Source organism: Falco rusticolus, chromosome 4, assembly GCF_015220075.1.
Source record: "Falco rusticolus isolate bFalRus1 chromosome 4, bFalRus1.pri, whole genome shotgun sequence".
NCBI classification, from domain to species: domain Eukaryota; kingdom Metazoa; phylum Chordata; class Aves; order Falconiformes; family Falconidae; genus Falco; species Falco rusticolus.
In genome coordinates this window covers 49,898,439-49,921,765 of record NC_051190.1, presented here as the reverse complement: position 1 = coordinate 49,921,765, position 23,327 = coordinate 49,898,439, and the positions used below count along the sequence as shown (strand labels likewise).

Below are 23,327 nucleotides of genomic sequence, written 5' to 3'. Positions count from 1 at the left end.
GGGGTTTTCTCCCCTTTTCCCTTTTCCTTTGGATTTTACCCCTTTCCTCCACCTTTCCATTTTAATTATTACTATTATCATTGTTATTACTGATGTTCTTACCTCTTTATTCTGTTTAAATTATGAAATTGTTCTTATCTCAACCCTCAAGTTTTACATTCCTTTCTGATTCTCCTCCCCAGCCCTCCGGATGAGGAGGAGTGAGCAGGCGGCTGCGTGGTGCTTGGTTGCCGGCCGGCATTAAACCATGAGACCAGAGGATGAGGCTACTGAAACAGAAACACAGCCTCACTCCCTGGATTCATAAGCACAGCGTGTTCGTAGATGCCTCAGATAACAGTCTAGAAATTAAGTCCATGTCATATGTGGGGCTCAAGGCCAAGGCTCCCTCACCAGTGCCTGGTGCAAGCCTTGGGTCTTTCTAGATCTGTGTTTCCTGGGCCCTGAGAGTCCACGTTCAAGTTCGCTTGCGCCTCATACAGACGCACACAGGGATCCCACCAGGAGCGGGCCTAAGGCAGTCTGTGCTTCCAGCTGCCATCCCCAAGGCCCTGAGCCCCGCAATGACCTGCCTTCCCTTGTTCCACTGCACCCTCATCCTTCTTGCTGAGCAGGCAGAGCTTCAGCCCTTTGCTGTGACCCTTTGTGCCCGACTTGTCTGCCTGCAGCCTGCTTCCTCCGGCAGGTGCCGGGCGTGGAAGTCCTGGCCTTGCACACGAGACTGAAGAGGACTGGCGCCTGGTTAGCCACAGAACTGAAACACTTTATTGCAGGGACTCAGCCAGCTGAGCTCTTCCGTTGAGAGGAGCGCGGGCAGGACAGAGCAGGCCTTTGACACTGAGGCTGCCTTTGCATCAGCAGGCATTGCCCCAGCGGGAAATGGTGGTGGTGGTGCGCTGCAGCCAGCCCTGGATCCTCTCCGTCCTGCTGATCAAACCTTTTCTCCTATTAGGAACTGCACCAACTTCTGCAGCCAAGAAAGGAAATCCCACAGCTTCTGCACTGGAAGTGGGCAGGGTATAAACCTTCCTGCTTCTGTTGGTGTTGGCCTGTGAACGGGGGTGGAGGTGAAGGCTGGCTGCGGCCTTGCCGTAGTCGCTACTGCTGTGTGCAGGCCCATCTGTTCCAGGATCCAGTTGTAGAAGTGCTGGGTGGAGGTGTAGACTCCGGGCTTCTTTGCTCTCGCACAGCCCATCCCCCAGCTGGTCAGGCCAACAAGCCAGAAGTAGTCAGCGCTCTTGTCTTGGCACACAAGAGGCCCACCGCTGTCCCCCTGCAGCAGAGGAGAGAGGATGAAGGGGTTGTTGGGTGGCCACCGTCAGCCCAGTGGCTGGCTCCTTCCCTCTCATGGCACTTCCAGAGCTGTATTTAGTGGCCAGCCAAGCTCTGGAGAAGCTTTCCTGGGAGGGGGCGGTGGGCCTGTAAGGCAGGGCTCGCTCTTCCTGCGGCACGTTGGTGCTGCAGGTGTGTCAGGAGGCTGTGTCTGGCTTGGGATGGTGAAGCTCTGGGCTTCCAAGGGCACTGGGTAGGCATTGTGAACAAAGTGCCAGGCCTCTGGGACAAGGCAGGCAGGCCCTGGGAAAAGGCCCTACCCATGGGGAAATGGGTTTAGGCCCTCAGCAGTGGGGACACAGCAATGGGAGTGTGAGTGGCCAGGAAAAGCCCGTGACGGTGCAGGTTTGGGCGGTTGTGGCGGGGCTGCCCGTGCTGCCGGGGCTTGGCTTGTAGCACGCTCCTACCTGGCAGGTGTCGATGCCACCCTGCGGATAGCCAGCACAGATGTTGTGGGTGTGGATGGCCCCTCTGTACCAGCCGCTGCTGTTACAGACCCCGGCATCAATGAGGTGGACCTGGGCCTCCTGCAGCACATATGCCGATCCTCCAGCTGTGAAGAGCACAGAAAGGAATGAACTCCCAGCAGCTCATTGCCAGTTCTCCTTCCCTGCGTGACTGAAGCCCTATCCCGGGGCTTGGCTTTGCATGTGGGGAGGCGCTGGACCGCTCCTTCCTTTCTGCCTTGCTCTGGGTCAGTGGCTCACGCCCCCCTCTCTAAGAGGCATACGTCCCCACAGCCTGATTCTGGCTTTCGCCCCTGCTGTCAGGAAGAGCAACCTGCCTCCCCAAGCTGGCCAAGCTTGCACTCGCAACGTGACTACATTTTGGGAGCTCACCTCTTGCAGTCCTGGCACCCCAGCCACTGACGTAGCACTCTGTCAGCTCCGAGACTCTCAGCGAGGCATCCGGCACGCAGGCAAGCTGTACGTAGCTGTTGCACTGGACAGGCTGCTCCAGTTCCAGCAAGGCAATGTCGTTCCTCCGTGTGATATTACTGAAGTGCTGGTGAACCAGCAGCTGCTTGATGTTGCGCGCCTGGGCCTCAGGTCCCAGCTGGGTCAGCCGGGTGGCACCTACCACCACCTGCCACATGGTGATGTTCCTGGAAGGCAGATGGAGAGAGGGCTCAGAGGGAGCAGAGCCACATGCTGCAGCAGCACAGCAGTCGCCCTGCCTTCTGCTTGGCAAGGCAGAGAGGAAAGCAGTGCTTGGGAGGGTGCGACAGACCACGTGCTCCTTGGGCTCAAGCAGTGTCGAGCTGGAGGCTGCTGGGAAGCAGTGGCATGAGCCCAGCCTTCTCCTGAGCAGCCTCTCAGGTGGCTGCGGAGTGCCCAGGCACTGGGCGTACTGCAGGGCAACGGGACGGGAGCAGCACGTGCTTTTGCACTCAGGGCACCTGCTAGAGTGTGGGGCTAGCCCCGATCCCTGGTCCTCCTTACCTGGCCTCGATGAAGCAGTGGGCTGATGTGAGGACCCACTGTGGGCTGATGAGGGAACCCCCGCAGATGTGCGCCGTGCCTCCTTCCAAGGGAGCCTCGATGCTGACGATCCAGGGCCAGGCCCCTGGCTGGGCATCTGTGCCACCCACAACGCGCGACATGCCGTAGTGAAAAGCCGCAGGCCGAAGGCCGCAGGTGCCTCTGTAACCAGAAACTCCATTCTGGTTAGCTCCATGGAAGCTTGTGCCATTCCGGCTAAAGGCCAGCTGTCTTCCCTCCCCTCAAGGCATGGCCAGAAGGGCCGAGGAAACCCGTGGGGTGCGTGCCCGCTCCCCTTTCCCTGCTTTCTGCTTCAGCCCGTAGACGAGTTGTGCCGGCAGCCTGGGTGATGGCAAGGAGCTGAGCCTCCCAGATGGCCTTCAAGAGCCACTGGGGTGGCCATGGGGGACAAGCAGGACCCCTCCAGAGAAGCTCACAAGGGTTGCCCAATGTCCCTCCCAGAGCCTCGGCCACTTACCCACAGCTATCCCATGTGCCATGCACAGGACAGCACACGGCCAGCAGGACAACGAGGAGGAGGAGAACATCCATCACTACCAGCAACATGTGGCAGCTGCAAGAACGAAGACTTGTCGCCACCACTACGGCCACCGACAGAGTGCCCGCAGGATTCCTGTTGCCTGGGGTTCCCTTGGACACGGGGCTGATGTCACAGAGTGCCTGGTTCCAGGTGCTGGGCGTGGTGGCGGTGGGGGAGGGATGGGGGGCAACAGGAGGGGTTCCAAGCAGGACTGGAGGCGGAAGCTGGGATCGCACACCCCTGACAGAGCCCCACGCAATGCCCTGCTTGCACGATCAGGGTGGGCAGGCCCCGTGGCAGGCAGCAGCGCCTGGCTCCCAGCTCTGCCTGCTAACAGCTCACAGGGCAACACCCAGCGTGGCCTCGCAGCCTCTTTGGGGAGTTCCCTGCCGCCCTGCTCTCTGCAGCCCTGTGCCACCGGCTCCTTCCCAATAAACAGACACACAACAAAGAACACAATGACTACAGCAGCATGTGCGTGCTTGGGTGTTGAAGAGCCAATCTGTTGATGGCCATGGCAGCCAAGCAGTGCTGGGCAAGCCAAATAAGCCAAGCACAGCCCAGCAACGTCAACCTTCCTGCACAAAGCACAGTGAAATGCAGGTGCAGCACACTCCTCACTGGCTATGTCAGCCACAGCAACGCGCTCTGGCAGGTGTCATATCCTTGCTGTCTGTGGGTTGGATTGCTGTTCTGGGCACCCACTGACCATGGCACTTGTGGCAAGGGCAATCAACGTGAAGCTCTAGAGAGAGAAGGATGCTCCTGCTCGCAGCCCAACGTGCCATTGTTCACAGCTTTGCAAGAGCTTGCATCAGTCTCACCTTGTCAGTCTGTCTTCTGCCGCTTACTGAAGGAGCCTTGCTCACTCTCCTGCTGGAGTGCAGGAGAGAAGCAGGAGCCAGGCACGTGCATTGCATTTGCACAGCAGGGCTAGGTCCCTGGAGGGTCGAGGGCAATGGCTTGAAGGTTGGCAGCCTCCAAGCTTGTGAAAGGTGCGGCAGCTCCCTGCTGCCATCCTGGCTTCTGTGGCGAGGCATAAGGCGCACAGCGGAGGGAGCAATCGGGTCCCGAGGAGGAGGACCACGCAGGCTCTGTCTGAAAGTGGAAGAGCTGCTCTCAAGGCCCTTGAGGTGCAGCAGGGCTTCCTAGGCCCCAGAACTGGCCTCCAAGCAAGCGGGCTCAAGGCTGCTTTGTGTTTTGAAAAGGGACCGGCAGCCGGTTCCCACGTGTCTGCTGAGAGCAGGCAGAAGGCAGCCTTGGAGAAGACAACTTGTCTGCTGGGGAAACCCTGCTCTTTCAGCACCGGTTTTGGCAGGTGGCTAGTGGGGAATGCCATCAGAGGTGGCCACACTTCACAGACGCTTGAAGGAAGAGATTGGGGTCATTTGGCGGAGAGGACTCTGGCAGGGACAGCAGTTCCCAGGCAAGCCCGTCAGTAATGGCACACAAGTCCAAGGTGACCTAGCTAACAACACCCAAAGACCACGTGTGTTGACAGATGGGGCAAACCTGGGAGCAAAGCGGGGGGGTGGGAAATAACCGGGCTTGGCCCCGTGTCTGGGAGGAGAGCAGGGCTGAGAGAGGCAGGACTCAGGGAAGATGAGGGGCACGTATAAGCACGGCAAATGGAGAGAAGGGGGGATCAAGGAGCCGGTCACACAGAAGCAAAGTGCTGGCTGCCTTGCTTGCCTGAGCCCTGCGCCTAATCACCACAGTACCCACTGGCTTCTTTTGGAGAGCCACCCCAAAGCCCTTCCTGTGTGGTCCCATTCTGCACCTGCCACACGGTGGGTCCCCAGGCCTGGCTGCTAGCAAAGGCCGACGGCAAGACAGGCCACAGGCAGCCAGCACTTGGAAAGCCCCAGTGTCTCGGGCCAGCTGCTGCTGGGAGCCCTGTGCGCGTGCACAGCTCACTAGTGAACCTGAAGCTGGACGAGGTGACAAGCAAGAGGGGAGAGAGAGCCTCTCAGGCATGTGGATGGCCTGCGGTGTCAGCCGACGTGCCTGCTCAGCCCCAGCGTCCCCACCTTGCAAGAGGACCAGGCCTGCCAACCACTGGCCACCTCTCCACCTCCCAGAGGCAGGAAGGACTTGGAGGTGCTTGAGCATGCATGCCCTCAGCTGCTGCCCACCTAGGCATGCCCCCCCTGCGGGAGCTGCAGAAGGGCCTGCCTCTGAAGCTGCCAGGACCGTCCTCCTCTTGCTCTGTGCTTGGGCCCCGGCAAGCCATGGTGCTGCAGCTCCCAGCTCTGTTCCTACCCAGGACTGCAGGGCATGCCTCCAGCTGAACTGGGATCTCTGGAAACATGGGCATGCCCTTTGCTTCCTCTTGATCATGCAGTGAAAGGAGTTCTTATGGCTCTGCGGATGATGCTGGAGCATGCTCCCTCCCCAAACAAGTCCGGCTTTCTGTCCAGAGGCCTCAGGTGTTCCTCGTAGCACAGAGCGCAACTCCCCTGCACTCCTAGCAGGCTTGGTGCGGCAAATGAAGAGACGGGACGCAGCTTGATGCAAGCAAGTTGTCCGTTTATTAGTGATTTTCTTACACATATATACGTTTCTACCTTCTACATATTACACACTGATTGGTTAAATCTTAAGCGTAAAAAACACTGATTGGTTGATATTTAAGGCACACCGTTAAAACAATAGGAACTTATTGGTTTACCTTGACCTAGCAACAATTTCTATTCCAAAATTAGGGGGCTTCTTTCTACCCGGCTTTCTTGATTAACAAAGTTACTTATCGGCACTATGCGTTCCCTTATCTGGCTACTTGTTTCTCTGTCCGTCTGGTTGCCTCCTCAACTGTAACGGCTCAGGGGTCTGCAGTTAGCTTGTTCCTTTGTTCCCAGGGCTAGTGCCCTACAAGTTCTAACAAGTCTCTATTCATCAGGCTATCAGTACTTGGACTCTTGTCCTTGAGGCATTGTCCTACACCAGCCCTAACTTTAGCCTCCGTCTGCAATATCATGACCCTATCCACTACACTATAGTGGTTGGAACCACTGATTTTTTGCCCATTCTCACCTTGGGGAGCTCGGCGAGCATGATAGGTTCCCCAAAATCATCCAGTTTATATAACTCCGGCCCATACTTTAGTGGGGGAAACATCACGAACCTCTGTAGAAGTGTGGGCACTCCTTTCACCAAAGAGGGGTTATTTTGTCCTGAGATGGCCTCACTGTATGTTCGCTGCTACTACACCCACCTCCCTTCACCCTCTGGAGGTCACACTTTTAAACTGCTTTAGAGACTCGTCTCTTGTTCAATTCTGTCGCTTAGTCCTTCTTCACCTCTTTTCCTCACGGACAAACAGAACCGCGGACTCAGACTCTGCACTCACTTCGTACCAAGGTAGGTCTCAGGCACACACACAAGAGTCTCTCATAAAGAACCTGGCAATTTCTGTTTCACTGAGAATCCTGTCCGTGACACCAATTAAAATGTTACATGCCCGTCTGAGACCGGAGCGTGGTTCTGTTTGTATTCTCGGGAACAGAATGAAGACTCAAAATGGAGTCAAGAGCCAAGGAACTTTATTTGCCCAACAAGAAATACGTGAATGCAAAGGGGGAGTGAGAGTGACAGATTAAGAGAGGAAGGAAGGAAAGAAAGAAGTTAAGAAGGAAAGGCTTACAGCAACAGCTACCACCCCGGAGCTGCCGTGTCCCGACAGTCCGATACGTTTCCATGTCCGGTGGGGGAACGTTCCGTCCAATGTTGGTTCCTTTTTTTTATAGAGTTGTTACAAGCTGTTCTGCTTAACCACACCTTCCACCTGTCACCACTGTCACCGAAATTGGGAGTCAAACCTCTTAACACCATTGCAGCATTAGAGCAGCAGGCACTCCTTAATTGCAGCGCTGGGTGCTCGGTGGCATCTCCACAAATCAGGCACACCTGTGTAGGTTTTACTGTTACATTTATACAGAAAATTACAAGGTCATACACTCCCAATTACAATGATTGGTTAGTAATTTGCATATAATTGTTATATTTGCTGTGTCATCCTTTTCTGTTACTACGCTTGCACAGGGGAAGGGTCTTCAGCTGGGCAAGGGTCTACTTGACCTGTGGGCATGATTTTTTGGTATTATAATGAAGGTAGTTCACTTCAGGACACCTTAAAAGTTAGTTTTGTTGCCAAGTGGGACAGCTGGATATCGGCCTTGCCAAGCTGTCCAATAACTCATCCCATACACAACAGAACCTGGGCGCTCTGGTTGTGGTCTGAGAGTAAGGACTAAGCTTAGTATGGTCTATAGCACAGGGATTTCAAATAACAGTCTGCGATAACAAGCAGCACAGCGATTCATACCTCACTGGTCAATAAGTATTAATGTAATTCTATCATGAAGGTTAATTCCTTAGAATCAAAATCTTCTTGTAACTAGCTGTTACATAAACACAAAATATAGGAAGATTCAGTAAAATTTTGAGATAATCTGCACCACTAGGATAAAGTAATTGTGGTAGTGGGAGATCACGATCTCCTACTCAAATGCCCGCCCCCCCCCCCCCCGAAGAGGGGGAATCTCCCGCTCGGGGAGCATGCCCAGTCAATTTAAAATGAACTGCACCTTTAAATTGAAGCGAGAAAGCAACTAACCCACAATTAGTTAGTAGGTGTAGACTTTGGGCAGAACTAACCAACTTCACTGTATAAATATGTATTGTGAGTACAACTAAGTGTTAGTTAGGAGGAGCGATCCCCCTTGCACCCGGCGCCGCAATAAACATACCTGCGTTATAACTTATCGTGAGTTATAGAGTTTAATTCTGCACGTCACACTGGCCTAAAGCAGTGAGGGAGTCTGAGACGTGAGCAGCTCCTGGCTTCAGTTCAGCCCGCTGCCTTTAGCTTCCACTCAGGGTGGGGTTTGGAGCGGGGCCCCAAGATAACTCGGGCTGTGCTCCTGGGCATGACCCAGGGGGCACCCGCACCACCCTCTGCTCACCGGTGCCCTAGTTCCACGCTTTCTACCCAAATACAGCCCAGCAAATGCCAGCCTGAGTGGGGCAAGAGCATCCCACGAGTGCTGCCCTTGCTGCTGGCAGGGCTGATGAGCAGTTGGAAGGACAGAGAAGAGCAATACCACTCACACTCTGAGCATGGGCTTCCAGTGTGAAGAGCACCGTGCCATCCTGGCTCAGAACAAGGGGCCACGCAGACACCTGCCAGGGGCTTCACACCCTTCAGCCGATGCGTTCAGTAATCCTTGCAGCACTGTACTGTGTTACTCCACCGGGCTGGTTTTTTTAAACCGGTGTTTCACATTCACCTGGCAAACACCACCCCAGAAGCTCAGAGCTCTGTCCCCACCTCCAGCATTGCGTCTGACCTCAGCCCAGGGGGGTGGCTGGTGCGTGACTGCGGCTGTGGTGCTGTTTCCTTCAAAACACAGTTGCTTGAAGTTTTCTGGGGTTTTGCTTTTCATTCAAAAATAATGTAGGAAACAAAATCACTTGTTTAACACCAGCTGTCCTGGCCTTTTCTCTTTGCCGGGAGGACGATCCTGGCAGGGCACCAAGACTGGGAGCGAACCCCCCCATGCCACAGCAGCACCAGTGGGGACGGGAGGTGCCGGCAGCCCCAGGAAGCTGTGCCGAGTCTCAGCCCAGCCTGGAGAGGCCAGCGAGGGCTGGGGGGCTCCAGGCACAGCGGCGGCGCTGGCATGCCCCCCAGGGACGGCACAACCTCCAAGGAAAAAAGCGGAAAAGGCTCCAGCTGGGGCTACTCACCCGCTTCGGTGGTGCAGGCAGCACCCAAGGAGGGGTGGGAGGTGGGGGCTCGGTGTCTATAGGAGGTGGTGGGGGTGTTCATAGGGTGCAGCTGGGTCCCAGCATCAGCAAATGGGGCAGAGAGTGGGAGAGGGGCTGAGCTGGGGGCCATGAGCACCAAAGGCATCCTTTGCAGGATTTGTATCCTGCAAATGCCATTAGTCCTGGGGGTGCTTTGAAGCCCATTGATGCCTGAGCCCAGCCCTGGCGTGCAGGATGGTCCTTTGCTGGCTCTGCTCTGATGCCTACTGCTTTGCCCTGAGTGCTCCCAGTTATCCCAGTGCAGGTGGCACTGGGGGGACCCCAAATCCTGATGGATGTACCTGGGCACCCCCAAAGTGGTCCTTTAGCACCCATTTTTTCCCTGAAAACCCAAACCCACCGAGGGAAACATCTCCGCGGAGTGGATCCCTGGGGAATGCAGCGGGGTGGGCAAAGACGGGGTCTGTCACTGTGTGTGCAGGAGGTCTGGGGGCTTGCGTCATGCTCTCCCCCCCAGCATCCCCTGTGTACACAGCCACATGTCCCCAGCTGTGACACCCCCAGGTTCCCCCTGCCCCACTGCTTCCAGGGACGGCAGTTTCCCTGCCCGGTACCTCTCCACTCACAACACAACTTGAGACAGGTCTCAGCACACAGTGGGGCTTTCCCCCATCTGATAGGGAGTGGACTGGGGGCAAAAGGGGGCTGGGGAAAGCAACTCCAAGCCGTGGGGGTGGCATAAGGGAAAGGAGGGGACATGTCCCCCCAGGTTTGGGAGCAGGGAAGGGCTTGTGGTGTTTTGCTCTGGAGGTGGGGAGCACCAGCTGCCCTGGGCTGGGCAGCACGGCGGTCGGTACCTCCCTCTTCCCATCAATGGCAGCGCTGGAAGAGGGAGAGGGGGTTTCTCCAACAGGACAGAAGCAAACTGGTGCGGGGATGCTCATCCCTTGGCACAAGCGAGAACAAACCAGCGGGCTCCAAGTGGGATTCACTTCTGGCACTAAGCCGTGTGCGGCTGCTGCCCTTCTCCCTGAGGTCCCCATTCCCTACCATCTTCAGCAGCACCTGAGCATCATCATGACCCTGCTGCACCGCCCGGCTCCCCCAGACCCCCTTTGGGGCCATCGGCTCCCCTGGCAGGGGCCACGGGGGCCAAAAGTGGGGCTCGTGGTGGTCGGGGGGGTCAGGGGGAGCCTGGCAGCACGGGGCTGGCACAGGCCCTGGGAAGGGGTTGGACAGGGGCAATTTCCAGCAGCTCCTCTGGTGCCACGTGCCCGCAGAATAAGGGGTGCTGCCAGCCACCCCTTATGCATGAGGGGAAGATCCCAACCCAGAGCCACCCCACTCAGGCCACAGAGGCGCTGCACTGCCCGTCATCCTTTATTGCTACTGCCTTCAGCTGCTTGCTCTCCTGCTCGGTGGGGTGGGTTTGCTCGCGGACCCCCAGTCCCGCTCAGCTGCCGTGGTGCTGGAGTCACTCCGAAGGGGCTGGACGAGGAGCCCCGGTGGCGCCTGGCAGAGCTGCCCATGGAATGAGGCTGGCCTCTGCTCCAGCGAGGCCACGGTGCCTGGGGTCGAGAATCAGGGCTCAGCCCCCCTGCAGCCCTAGGGGCGGGCAATGGCTGTGTGCAGCTCTGCCAGCCCAGGACGGGGCAGGCAGCAGTGGCACCTGCCCGGCCAGAGACACCCTGAAACATGGTCCTGGCCCCCACCCTGAAGCAGACAGGCTGTAGTCCCACACTGGCCAGGGCTGCCCCACCATGGCCACCCACCTCACTCCAGCTCCAATGTGGGGACCAGTTGCCCCATGTGCCAGCCCTCCCCCTCCATCCCATTTCACCCGTCCCCATCCCACTCCAGACTCCATCCCACCCTGCCTGGCTGGGGGCATCGACCCCTGCTCGCCCCCACCCACTGGCTGACAGTAGGGTGCCCTCTCCCCCCCGGTACCCCAACAGACCATACCCAGCTGGCAGCTCAAGGACCCAACCCTCCGGGGCTGTGAGAGCAGGTGGCCGGTGTCCCGGGCATCCCTCTGCCTTGGGGACAGCTTGGCCTTGTCCCTCGGGAAGCCTGAAAGAAAGACCAGAGGGAGGCAGGCTGGGGGGCGCCAGGGTGAATATGGCTTCATGCCAACACTTCCGTCCCCTTGGCACCTGCTGGATCCCCTCCCCAAGCGTGCCTTAGCTGTACCCTCCTTGCCCACAATCACAGGCAGCTGCTTGTCCTGCCAGTCCCTGGGGATGCGGCTGTCTTGGCCCAACAGCTCCATCTTGTCGTGCTGAGGAGAGAGCAGCGTGGCTGACACATGGGGCTGAATTCAGCATCCCCAGGCAACCCTCCCACACCCAGCTCTCCCTGCGGAAACTGAGTCATGCATCCCTCCCAGTGCACAGCATCACCCTCCCAGCCTTGGTCGCCCCTCCAGATCCCTACCTTTGTCATCCCTACCTTGATGGGGCACAGGATAGGGGGCTGGAGTGGCCGTAGAGCACCCGGTGGGTGAGGCTGCTGCGGAGCTGAATTTTGGCGACTTATCTCACAGGAGGCACCTGATGCCCCAGCAAACCTGAGGTCAGGCTGAGACCAGGCACAGCTCATCACGTGGCTTCTGCACCACTGAGGCAGAAAAATGGGCTCGATGGGGCAGCGCCGGGCAAGGCTGTAGGACCCCACAGGCCTGGGGCAAGAACAGCTGACCCTCCCCAGCACATCTCTGCTCCCCTGCCCTGCCCAGGCACCCCCAGACCCTCTGCCCACACCCGGAGAAGAGCCCTCCCTTGCTGTGGTATGACATCCCCAGGGGCCGGGGATGGGTCCCCGTGTCCCCTACCTGTGGCCGTGATGCTGACGTTGCTACTGCTTGATGATGGCACCCGGGTGCCCAGTGAGGCAGGGGTCAGCGGCGGCAGCAATGGGATGGCCGTAATTCTCCTGGAGAAGGCAGGAGCCACGGGTGGGTGACAGGGGGCAAACAACCAACCCTGGCTCAAAGCAGCGCCCCAAAGCCCACAGGCTTGTAGCCAAAGGCATCCCCTGCCTGCTGCTGCCACGAAAGGGTCCCCACCCCCCCACAGGCACGTAGGGCTGCAGAGGGACCTTGGCAGGGTTGGTCCCCCCAGGCAGACACCCTCACACCTGTGGCTGCCCAGGGCGCGCAGGGGTGCGAGGGGAAGGGCGCAGGCTCCCATGCCTGCCATCCAAACCAGCCCTCACACCGCTTTCATCCCTTTGTCAGCGCTAATTACCCCCCTGCGCCTTGCCAGGAGAGCAGGTCACAACCCAGCTCCCCAGCACTGCATGTCACACCCCTGCTTGGGGAGATGAGCCGTCCCCCCCCAGCCTTGCTCCAGAAAGCCTCTGCACCCACTCCCACTTCTGGTTTGGGAGGGCTCTGTCCTGCACGTGCCCCCTCCTCCTGCCTCCTTTCATGTCAGGAACCTGCTACCGGTGGGAGGAAAAGGCACTGATTCCTGATCAGCATCCCCACACTTTGCTGGCTAAAGTGCTCTGATGCCAGGGTACCTCGCGAGCACCAGCTGGGATAGCTGGAAGGAACAGGGCGAGATGCCCAAAGCCATCCCCATCCCCACTGCACTCACCCAGCCGCATCATGGGCCTCTGTCGGCAGCACCTTCTCCTTGAGCTGCTCCAGCGTGTCCTTCCAGTGTGCCGTATTATCCTCTGTAATGTGTACCCTCGAGAACTTGGTGTGTGGGTTAGGAGGAAAAATCCACCGTGCATCCAGCATGGCAATAAACCACTGTCAGCTTCCTAAACTGTCCTTTGGCTCAGAGAGCTTTCTTGGTTATGATTTTCGGTAACAGAACATGGTGACCAAACGGGACCTGCTTTCCGGAATCTCGACAGACCAGAGAAATCGTGAGCACCGCAAGCACGCACCGGAGTAGTTTTGCCAGGGTGCTGGATTTTGCCTCTGTCCAGTTTTGTTTGCAGGGTCTGGTTTAGGTATTGAGCGTTTATGATTTTGAAACTTTGTACACATGGGATCTGGTCATTCTGCTAGAGGGAGTTGGTTCTTCAGAGTTCTTTTGGGTTGTTTATTAAGATGCTGGAGCAAGTTTTGGGGTGACCCCCCCACTCAGACAAAATGGGCCGAATATTGTCATCACTGGTGGCCCTTGTATACCTTAGGTGATCAAGAGAAATGGCCTAGGAAAGGGAAGCATAATCTCCAATACAGCATGGCAGTTCATGTTCTTTTGGTACATGCAAAGGACAATGGGAAGAAGTCCCATAAGTGGGTTTGGTTTTTTGGCCTTGAGAAACAATCATGGAACAAGAAGTAAATAGACACTCATGATACTTGATGGTAATGTATTGATAATGATGGAGGGGAAGTTAATTATTAATTGCCTTGGTGTTGTTCTGCTTGTAGTGTTGGGAAAAGGTGTTTGAAAGGGGAGAATGAAGAAGAGGATGTGCAATTTCTGGTTTCAGGGCAGTGTTGCTGGTAATAGGGAGAGATTTTGCTGAAGGTAAAAGAATGGTGTTGGGGAAAGCTCAGGAAGAGGATGCGAGGATAAATGGCTTTCGCTGCTTTGTTTGTGGGGCAGTCAGAGCTGCCTCCCTGCCCACCCGGTGATCTCTGCTGCAGAGTTGCTTTGGGTTTCCTTGCCCACTCCGTTACGGAGCAGCCAGAGCCAGCAGGCTTCTGAACACTGTGGGATTTCTCCTTTCAGGTCTGGTTGATCTGAATGAGGTGGGCACCTGGGGGGCTGCTCCTATGCCAGCCTAAATGGATCTTCCCACGTGCGTGCAGCTGCATTCCAAAGAGCCAGACACGCACATACACACAGAGAGAGTGCCACAATGAATGTGAAGGGCAAAACAGATTGACACAGACAAAGCAATACCTTGACAAGTATCCCTGCAGATGTAGCCACTGCTTACACCCATGTGAATGCAGTCCAGGCCTTTCCTGGGTTTCCACATGTCCTGGTTTCAGCTGGGATAGAGTTAATTTTCTTCTTAGTGGCTAGTACAGCGCTGTGTTTTGCCTGTGATGTGAGAACAATGTTGATAGCCACACTGATGTTCTTAGTTGTTGCTGGGTAATGTTTATACTAAAGTCAAGGACTTTTTGGATTCTTGGGCCTTGCCAGCCAGAGTGCTGGGGGAGCACAAGAGACTAGGAAGGGACACAGCCAGGTCAGCTGCCCTGAACCAGCCAAAGAGGTATTCCATACCATGGGACGTCATGCTTGGTATAGAAAGTAGGAGGGTTAGCTGGGGAGGGATCGTTGCTCGGAGACTGGCTGCGCATCAGTCAGCAGGTGGTGAGCAGTTGTACTGTGCATCACTTGGGGTTTTTTTCTCCTTTTCCCTTTTCCTTTGGATTTTACTCTTTTTCCCCACCATTCCACCCTAATTGTTACTATTATCATTGTTATTACTGAAGTTCCCAACTCTTTATTCTGTTTAAATTATGAAATTGTTCTTATCTCAACCCTCAAGTTTTACATTCTTTTCTGATTCTCCTCCCCAGCCCTCCGGATGAGGGGGAGTGAGCAAGCGACAGGGTGGTGCTTGGTTGCTGGCCGGCTTTAAACCATGAGACCAGAGGATGAGGCTACTGAAACAGAAACACAGCCTCACTCCCTGGATTCATAAGCACAGCATGTTCGTAGATGCCTCAGATAACAGTCTAGAAATTAAGTCCATGTCATATGTGGGGCTCAAAGCCAAGGCTCCCTCACCAGTGCCTGGTGCAAGCCTTAGGTCTTTCTAGATCTGTGTTTCCTGGGCCCTGAGAGTCCACGTTCAAGTTCGCTTGCGCCTCATACAGACGCACACAGGGATCCCACCAGGAGCGGGCCTAAGGCAGTCTGTGCTTCCAGCTGCCATCCCCAAGGCCCTGAGCCCCGCAATGACCTGCCTTCCCTTGTTCCACTGCACCCTCATCCTTCTTGCTGAGCAGGCAGAGCTTCAGCCCTTTGCTGTGACCCTTTGTGCCCGACTTGTCTGCCTGCAGCCTGCTTCCTCCGGCAGGTGCCGGGCGTGGAAGTCCTGGCCTTGCACACGAGACTGAAGAGGACTGGCGCCTGGTTAGCCACAGAACTGAAACACTTTATTGCAGGGACTCAGCCAGCTGAGCTCTTCCGTTGAGAGGAGCGCGGGCAGGACAGAGCAGGCCTTTGACACTGAGGCTGCCTTTGCATCAGCAGGCATTGCCCCAGCGGGAAATGGTGGTGGTGCGCTGCAGCCAGCCCTGGATCCTCTCCGTCCTGCTGATCAAACCTATTTCCTGCTTAGGTACTGCAGGAGTTCATGCAGCCAAGAAAGGAAATCCCACAGCTTCTGCACTGGAAGTGGGCAGGGTGTAAACCTTCCTGCTTCTGTTGGTGTTGGCCTGTGAACGGGGGTGGAGGTGAAGGCTGGCTGCGGCCTTGCAGTAGTCGCTACTGCTGTGTGCAGGCCCATCTGTTCCAGGATCCAGTTGTAGAAGTGCTGGGTGGAGGTGTAGACTCCAGACTTCTTTGCTCTCGCACAGCCCATCCCCCAGCTGGTCACACCAACAAGCCAGACATAGTCCGCGCTCTTCTCTTGGCACACAAGAGGCCCACCGCTGTCCCCCTGCAGCAGAGGAGAGAGGATGAAGGGGTTGTTGGGTGGCCACCGTCAGCCCAGTGGCTGGCTCCTTCCCTCTCATGGCACTTCCAGAGCTGTATTTAGTGGCCAGCCAAGCTCTGGAGAAGCTTTCCTGGGAGGGGGCGGTGGGCCTGTAAGGCAGGGCTCGCTCTCCCTGCGGCACGTTGGTGCTGCAGGTGTGTCAGGAGGCTGTGTCTGGCTTGGGATGGTGAAGCTCTGGGCTGCCAAGGGCACCGGCTGGGAATTGTGGACAAAGTTCCAGGCCTCTGGGACAAGGCAGGCAGGCCCTGGGCAAAGGCCCTACCCATGGGGAAATGGGTTTAGGCCCTCAGCAGTGGGGACACAGCAATGGGAGTGTGAGTGGCCAGGAAAAGCCCGTGACGGTGCAGGTTTGGGCGGTTGTGGCGGGGCTGCCCGTGCTGCCGGGGCTTGGCTTGTAGCACGCTCCTACCTGGCAGGTGTCGATGCCACCCTGCGGATAGCCAGCACAGATGTTGTGGGTGTGGATGGCCCCTCTGTACCAGCCGCTGCTGTTACAGACCCCGGCATCAATGAGGTGGACCTGGGCCTCCTGCAGCACATACGCCGATCCTCCAGCTGTGAAGAGCACAGAAAGGAATGAACTCCCAGCAGCTCATTGCCAGTTCTCCTTCCCTGCGTGACTGAAGCCCTATCCCGGGGCTTGGCTTTGCATGTGGGGAGGCGCTGGACCGCTCCTTCCTTTCTGCCTTGCTCTGGGTCAGTGGCTCACGCCCCCCTCTCTAAGAGGCATACGTCCCCACAGCCTGATTCTGGCTTTCGCCTCTGCCGTCAGGAAGAGCAACCTGCCTCCCCAAGCTGGCCAAGCTTGCACTCGCAACGTGACTACATTTTGGGAGCTCACCTCTTGCAGTCCTGGCACCCCAGCCACTGACGTAGCACTCTGTCAGCTCCGAGACTCTCAGCGAGGCATCCGGCACGCAGGCAAGCTGTACGTAGCTGTTGCACTGGACAGGCTGCTCCAGTTCCAGCAAGGCAATGTCATTCCTCTGTGTGATATTACTGAAGTGCTGGTGAACCAGCAGCTGCTTGATGTTGCGCACCTGGGCCTCAGGTCCCAGCTGGGTCAGCCGGGTGGCACCTACCACCACCTGCCACATGGTGATGTTCCTGGAAGGCAGATGGAGAGAGGGCTCAGAGGGAGCAGAGCGACATGCTGCAGCAGCACAGCAGTTGCCCTGCCTTCTGCTTGGCAAGGAAGAGAGAAGAGCAGCACTAGGGAGGGTGCGACAGAGCACGTGCTCCTTGGGCTCAAGGAATGTCGAACTGGAGACTGCTGGGAAGCAGTGGCATGAGCCCAGCCTTCTCCTGAGCAGCCTCTCAGGTGGCTGCGGAGTGCCCAGGCACTGGGCGTACTGCAGGGCAACAGGACATGCTGCAGCACGTGCTGCTGTGCTCAGGGCACCTGCTAGAGTGTGGGGCTAGCCCTGATCCCTGGTCCTCCTTACCTAGCCTCGATGAAGCAGTGGGCTGACGTGAGGACCCACTGTGGGCTGATGAGGGAACCTCCGCAGATGTGCGCCGTGCCTCCTTCCAAGGGAGCCTGGATGCTGACGATCCAGGGCCAGGCCCCTGGCTGGGCATTTCTGACACCCACGACGTGTGACATACTGTAGTTCAAAGCCGCAGGCCGAAGGCCGCAGGTGCCTCTGTAACCAGAAACCCCATTCTGGTTAGCTCCATGGAAGCCTGCGCCATTCCGGCTAAAGGCCAGCCATCTTCCCTCCCTTAAAGGCATGGCCAGAGGGCCCGAGGAAACCCGTGGGGTGTGTGCCCACTCCCCTTCCCCCGCTTTCTGCTTCAGCCCATAGACGAGCTGTGCCAGCAGCCTGGATGCTGGCAAGGAGCTGAGCCTCCCAGATGGCCTTCAAGAGCCACTGGGGAGGCCATGGGGGACAAGCAGGACCCCTCCAGAGAAGCTCACAAGGGTTGCCCAATCTCCCTCTCAGAGCCTCGGGCCACTTACCCACAGCTATCCCATGTGCCGTGCACAGGACAGCACATGGCCAGCAGTACAACGAGGAGGAGAACATCCATCACTACCAGCAACATGTGGCAGCTGAAAGAACAAGGGCTTGTCACCACCAGTACGGCCGACGATGTACTGCCCGCAATATTCCTGTTGCCTGGGGTTCCCTTGGACGCGGGGCTGATGTCACAGAGTGCCTGGTTCCAGGTGCTGGGCGTGGTGGCGGTGGGGGAGGGATGGGGGGCAACAGGAGGGGTTCCAAGCAGGACTGGAGGCGGAAGCTGGGATCGCACACCCCTGACAGAGCCCCACGCAATGCCCTGCTTGCACGATCAGGGTGGGCAGGCCCCGTGGCAGGCAGCAGCGCCTGGCTCCCAGCTCTGCCTGCTAACAGCTCACAGGGCAACACCCAGCGTGGCCTCGCAGCCTCTTTGGGGAGTTCCCTGCCGCCCTGCTCTCTGCAGCCCTGTGCCACCGGCTCCTTCCCAATAAACAGACACACAACAAAGAACACAATGACTACAGCAGCATGCGCGTGCTTGGGTGTTGAAGAGCCAATCTGTTGATGGCCGTGGCACCAAGCAGTGCTGGGCAAGCCAAATAAGCCAAGCACAGCCCAGCAACGTCAACCTTCCTGCACAAAGCACAGTGAAATGCAGGTGCAGCACACTCCTCACTGGCTATGTCAGCCACAGCAACGCGCTCTGGCAGGTGTCGTGTCCTTGCTGTCTGTGAGTTGGATTGCTGTTCTGGGCACCCACTGACCATGGCACTTGTGGCAAGGGCAATCAACGTGAAGCTCTAGAGAGAGAGAAGGATGATCCTGCTCTCAGACCTACATGCCATTGTTCGCAGCTTTGCAAGAGCTTGCATCAGTCTCACCTCATCAGTCTGCCTTCTACCGCTGACTGGAGGAGCCTTGCTCACTCACCTGCTGGAGTGCAGGAGAGAAGCAGGAGCCAGGCACGTGCATTGCATTTGCACAGCAGGGCTAGGTCCCTGGAGGGTCGAGAGCCGTGGCTTGAAGGATGGCAGCCTCCAAGCTTGTGAAAGGTGCGGCAGCTCCCTGCTGCCATCCTGGCTTCTGTGGCGAGGCATAAGGCGCACAGCGGAGGGAGCAATCGGGTCCCGAGGAGGAGGACCACGCAGGCTCTGTCTGAAAGTGGAAGAGCTGCTCTCAAGGCCCTTGAGGTGCAACAGGGCTTCCTAGGCCCCAGAACTGGCCTCCAAGCAAGCGGGCTCAAGGCTGCTTTGTGTTTTGAAAAGGGACCGGCAGCCGGTTCCCACGTGTCTGCTGAGAGCAGGCAGAAGGCAGCCTTGGAGAAGACAACTTGTCTGCTGGGGAAACCCTGCTCTTTCAGCACCGGTTTTGGCAGGTGGCTAGCAGAGAATGCCGTCAGAGGTGGCCACACTTCACAGACGCTTGAAGGAAGAGATTGGGGTCATTTGGCGGAGAGGACTCTGGCAGGGACAGCAGTTCCCAGGCAAGCTCGTCAGTAATGGCACACAAGTCCAAGGTGACCTAGCTAACAACACCCAAAGACCACGTGTGTTGACAGATGGGGCAAACCTGGGAGCAAAGGGGAGGGTGGGAAATAACCGGGCTTGGCCCCGTGTCTGGGAGGAGAGCAGGGCTGAGAGAGGCAGGACTCAGGGAAGATGAGGGGCACGTATAAGCACGGCAAATGGAGAGAAGGGGGGATCAAGGAGCCGGTCACACAGAAGCAAAGTGCTGGCTGCCTTGCTTGCCTGAGCCCTGCGCCTAATCACCACAGTACCCACTGGCTTCTTTCGGAGAGCCACCCCAAAGCCCTTCCTGTGTGGTCCCATTCTGCACCTGCCACACGGTGGGTCCCCAGGCCTGGCTGCTAGCAAAGGCCGACGGCAAGACAGGCCACAGGCAGCCAGCACTTGGAAAGCCCCAGTGTCTCGGGCCAGCTGCTGCTGGGAGCCCTGTGCGCGTGCACAGCTCACTAGTGAACCTGAAGCTGGACGAGGTGACAAGCAAGAGGGGAGAGAGAGCCTCTCAGGCATGTGGATGGCCTGCGGTGTCAGCCGACGTGCCTGCTCAGCCCCAGCGTCCCCACCTTGCAAGAGGACCAGGCCTGCCAACCACTGGCCACCTCTCCACCTCCCAGAGGCAGGAAGGACTTGGAGGTGCTTGAGCATGCATGCCCTCAGCTGCTGCCCACCTAGGCATGCCCCCCCTGCGGGAGCTGCAGAAGGGCCTGCCTCTGAAGCTGCCAGGACCGTCCTCCTCTTGCTCTGTGCTTGGGCCCCGGCAAGCCATGGTGCTGCAGCTCCCAGCTCTGTTCCTACCCAGGACTGCAGGGCATGCCTCCAGCTGAACTGGGATCTCTGGAAACATGGGCATGCCCTTTGCTTCCTCTTGATCATGCAGTGAAAGGAGTTCTTATGGCTCTGCGGATGATGCTGGAGCATGCTCCCTCCCCAAGCAAGTCCGGCTTTCTGTCCAGAGGCCTCAGGTGTTCCTCGTAGCACAGAGCGCAACTCCCCTGCACTCCTAGCAGGCTTGGTAATGTCCCCAACGCACAGTTTGCTACCCCAGCACTCCGATAGTCAGTGGTGTCACCGAGCCGAAGCCACCGCGGAGCCCTCAGGCTGAACATGGTCAGTTGTGGGCGGAAAGGGGTCTGGTGGCTCTGCGACAGGGATCCCATGTGGAGCAACCTGCGGTGACACAGTTGGAGGCAGACTGAAAAAACACTATGTCTGCGTGGCTGGGTTTGGACAAAATGGCCTTTATTGTTAATACAATTTTTTTATGTATCTTAGACAGTACATGTGTCAGTCCCTGACAGGTTTTTGTGTTCTTCTTCTTGCTTGCTATTTGCTGTTGCTGTAGGTGCCCGTAGGCTGTGGTTCTAAATTCAAGCTGCGTTCCGTCTCTTCATTCGCCACAAAAGTTTCCTAAAAGCCACGTGGGAGGCTCAGCTCCTTGCCATCACCCAGGCTGCCGGCACAACTTGTCTACGGGCTGAAGCAGAAAGCAGGGAAAGGGGAGCGGGCACACACCCCACGGGTTTCCTCGGCCCTTCTGGCCATGCCTTCAGGGGAGGGAAGACAGCTGGCCTTTAGCCAGAATGGCGCAAGCTTCCATGGAGCTAACCAGAATGGAGTTTCTGGTTACAGAGGCACCTGCGGCCTTCGGCTTTTCACTACGGCATGTCACGCGTTGTGGGTGGCACAGATGCCCAGCCAGGGGCCTGGCCCTGGATCGTCAGCATCCAGGCTCCCTTGGAAGGAGGCACGGCGCACATCTGCGGGGGCTCCCTCATCAGCCCACAGTGGGTCCTCACATCAGCCCACTGCTTCATCGAGGCCAGGTAAGGAGGACCAGGGATCGGGGCTAGCCCCACACTCTAGCAGGTGCCCTGAGCACAGCAGCACGTGCTGCAGCATGTCCTGTTGCCCTGCAGTACGCCCAGTGCCTGGGCACTCCGCAGCCACCTGAGAGGCTGCTCAGGAGAAGGCTGGGCTCATGCCACTGCTTCCCAGCAGCCTCCAGCTCGACACTGCTTGAGCCCAAGGAGCACGTGGTCTGTCGCACCCTCCCTAGTGCTGCTCTCCTCTCTCCCTCGCCAAGCAGAAGGCAGGGCAACTGCTGTGCTGCTGCAGCATGTGGCTCTGCTCCCTCTGAGCCCTCTCTCCATCTGCCTTCCAGGAACATCACCATGTGGCAGGTGGTGGTAGGTGCCACCCGGCTGACCCAGCTGGGACCTGAGGCCCAGGCGCGCAACATCAAGCAGCTGCTGGTTCACCAGCACTTCAGTAATATCACACGGAGGAACGACATTGCCTTGCTGGAACTGGAGCAGCCTGTCCAGTGCAACAGCTACGTACAGCTTGCCTGCGTGCCCGATGCCTCGCTGAGAGTCTCGGAGCTGACAGAGTGCTACGTCAGTGGCTGGGGTGCCAGGACTGCAAGAGGTGAGCTCCCAAAATGTAGTCACGTTGCGAGTGCAAGCTTGGCCAGCTTGGGGAGGCAGGTTGCTCTTCCTGACAGCAGGGGCGAAAGCCAGAATCAGGCTGTGGGGACGTATGCCTCTTAGAGAGGGGGGCGTGAGCCACTGACCCAGAGCAAGGCAGAAAGGAAGGAGCGGTCCAGCGCCTCCCCACATGCAAAGCCAAGCCCCGGGATAGGGCTTCAGTCACGCAGGGAAGGAGAACTGGCAATGAGCTGCTGGGTGTTCATTCCTTTCTGTGCTCTTCACAGCTGGAGGATCGGCATATGTGCTGCAGGAGGCCCAGGTCCACCTCATTGATGCCGGGGTCTGTAACAGCAGCGGCTGGTACAGAGGGGCCATCCACACCCACAACATCTGTGCTGGCTATCTGCAGGGTGGCATTGACACCTGCCAGGTAGGAGCGTGCTACAAGCCAAGCCCCGGCAGCACGGGCAGCCCCGCCACAACCGCCCAAACCTGCACCGTCACGGGCTTTTCCTGGCCACTCACACTCCCATTGCTGTGTCCCCACTGCTGAGGGCCTTACCCCCCTTCCCCTTTTGCACGCCTTTGCCCAGGGCCTGCCTGCCTTGTCCCAGAGGCCTGGCACTATGTCCACAAAGCCCACCCAGTGCCCTTGGCAGCCCAGAGCTTCACCATCCCAAACGTGCAACATCCTTCTGCAGCACCTGCAGGACAACTGTGCTGCAGGGAGAGCGAGCCCTGCCTTACAGGCCCACCGCCCCCTCCCAGGAAAGCTTCTCCAGAGCTTGGCTGGCCACTAAATACAGCTCTGGAAGTGCCATGAGAGGGAAGGAGCCAGCCACTGGGCTGACGGTGGCCACCCAACAACCCCTTCATCCTCTCTCCTCTGCTGCAGGGGGACAGCGGTGGGCCTCTTGTGTGCCAAGACAAGAGCGCTGACTACTTCTGGCTTGTTGGCCTGACCAGCTGGGGGATGGGCTGTGCGAGAGCAAAGAAGCCCGGAGTCTACACCTCCACCCAGCACTTCTACAACTGGATCCTGGAACAGATGGGCCTGCACACAGCAGTAGCGACTACGGCAAGGCCGCAGCCAGCCTTCACCTCCACCCCCGTTCACAGGCCAACACCAACAGAAGCAGGAAGGTTTATACCCTGCCCACTTCCAGTGCAGAAGCTGTGGGATTTCCTTTCTTGGCTGCAGAAGTTGGTGCAGTTCCTAATAGGAGAAAAGGTTTGATCAGCAGGACGGAGAGGATCCAGGGCTGGCTGCAGTGCACCACCACCATTTCCCGCTGGGGCAATGCCTGCTGATGCAAAGGCAGCCTCAGTGTCAAAGGCCTGCTCTGTCCTGCCCGCGCTCCTCTCAACGGAAGAGCTCAGCTGGCTGAGTCCCTGCAATAAAGTGTTTCAGTTCTGTGGCTAACCAGGCGCCAGTCCTCTTCAGTCTCGTGTGCAAGGCCAGGACTTCCACGCCCGGCACCTGCCGGAGGAAGCAGGCTGCAGGCAGACAAGTCGGGCACAAAGGGTCACAGCAAAGGGCTGAAGCTCTGCCTGCTCAGCAAGAAGGATGAGGGTGCAGTGGAACAAGGGAAGGCAGGTCATTGCGGGGCTCAGGGCCTTGGGGATGGCAG

General features: G+C 57.7%; 2 protein-coding genes across 2 annotated transcripts; one reads left to right on the top strand and one right to left on the bottom strand.

The window, feature by feature from the left end:
- Positions 1–879: 879 nt before the first annotated feature.
- Positions 880–17,779, bottom strand: LOC119145945 (acrosin-like). Its single transcript, XM_037382801.1, has 5 exons — positions 17,741–17,779; positions 2,775–2,975; positions 2,172–2,437; positions 1,740–1,885; positions 880–1,273 (listed from the first exon to the last, which is right to left on the bottom strand). The coding sequence occupies exons 1-5, from the start codon at positions 17,776–17,778 to the stop codon at positions 932–934; spliced, it is 993 nt and encodes a 330-aa protein (XP_037238698.1). The 5' UTR covers position 17,779; the 3' UTR covers positions 880–931.
- A 45-nt stretch (positions 17,780–17,824) lies between these two features.
- LOC119145895 (acrosin-like) lies at positions 17,825–23,119 on the top strand. The gene is made up of 5 exons (XM_037382684.1): positions 17,825–17,968; positions 20,897–21,090; positions 21,429–21,694; positions 21,981–22,126; positions 22,592–23,119. The coding sequence occupies exons 1-5, from the start codon at positions 17,825–17,827 to the stop codon at positions 22,931–22,933; spliced, it is 1,092 nt and encodes a 363-aa protein (XP_037238581.1). The 3' UTR covers positions 22,934–23,119.
- Positions 23,120–23,327: the final 208 nt, after the last annotated feature.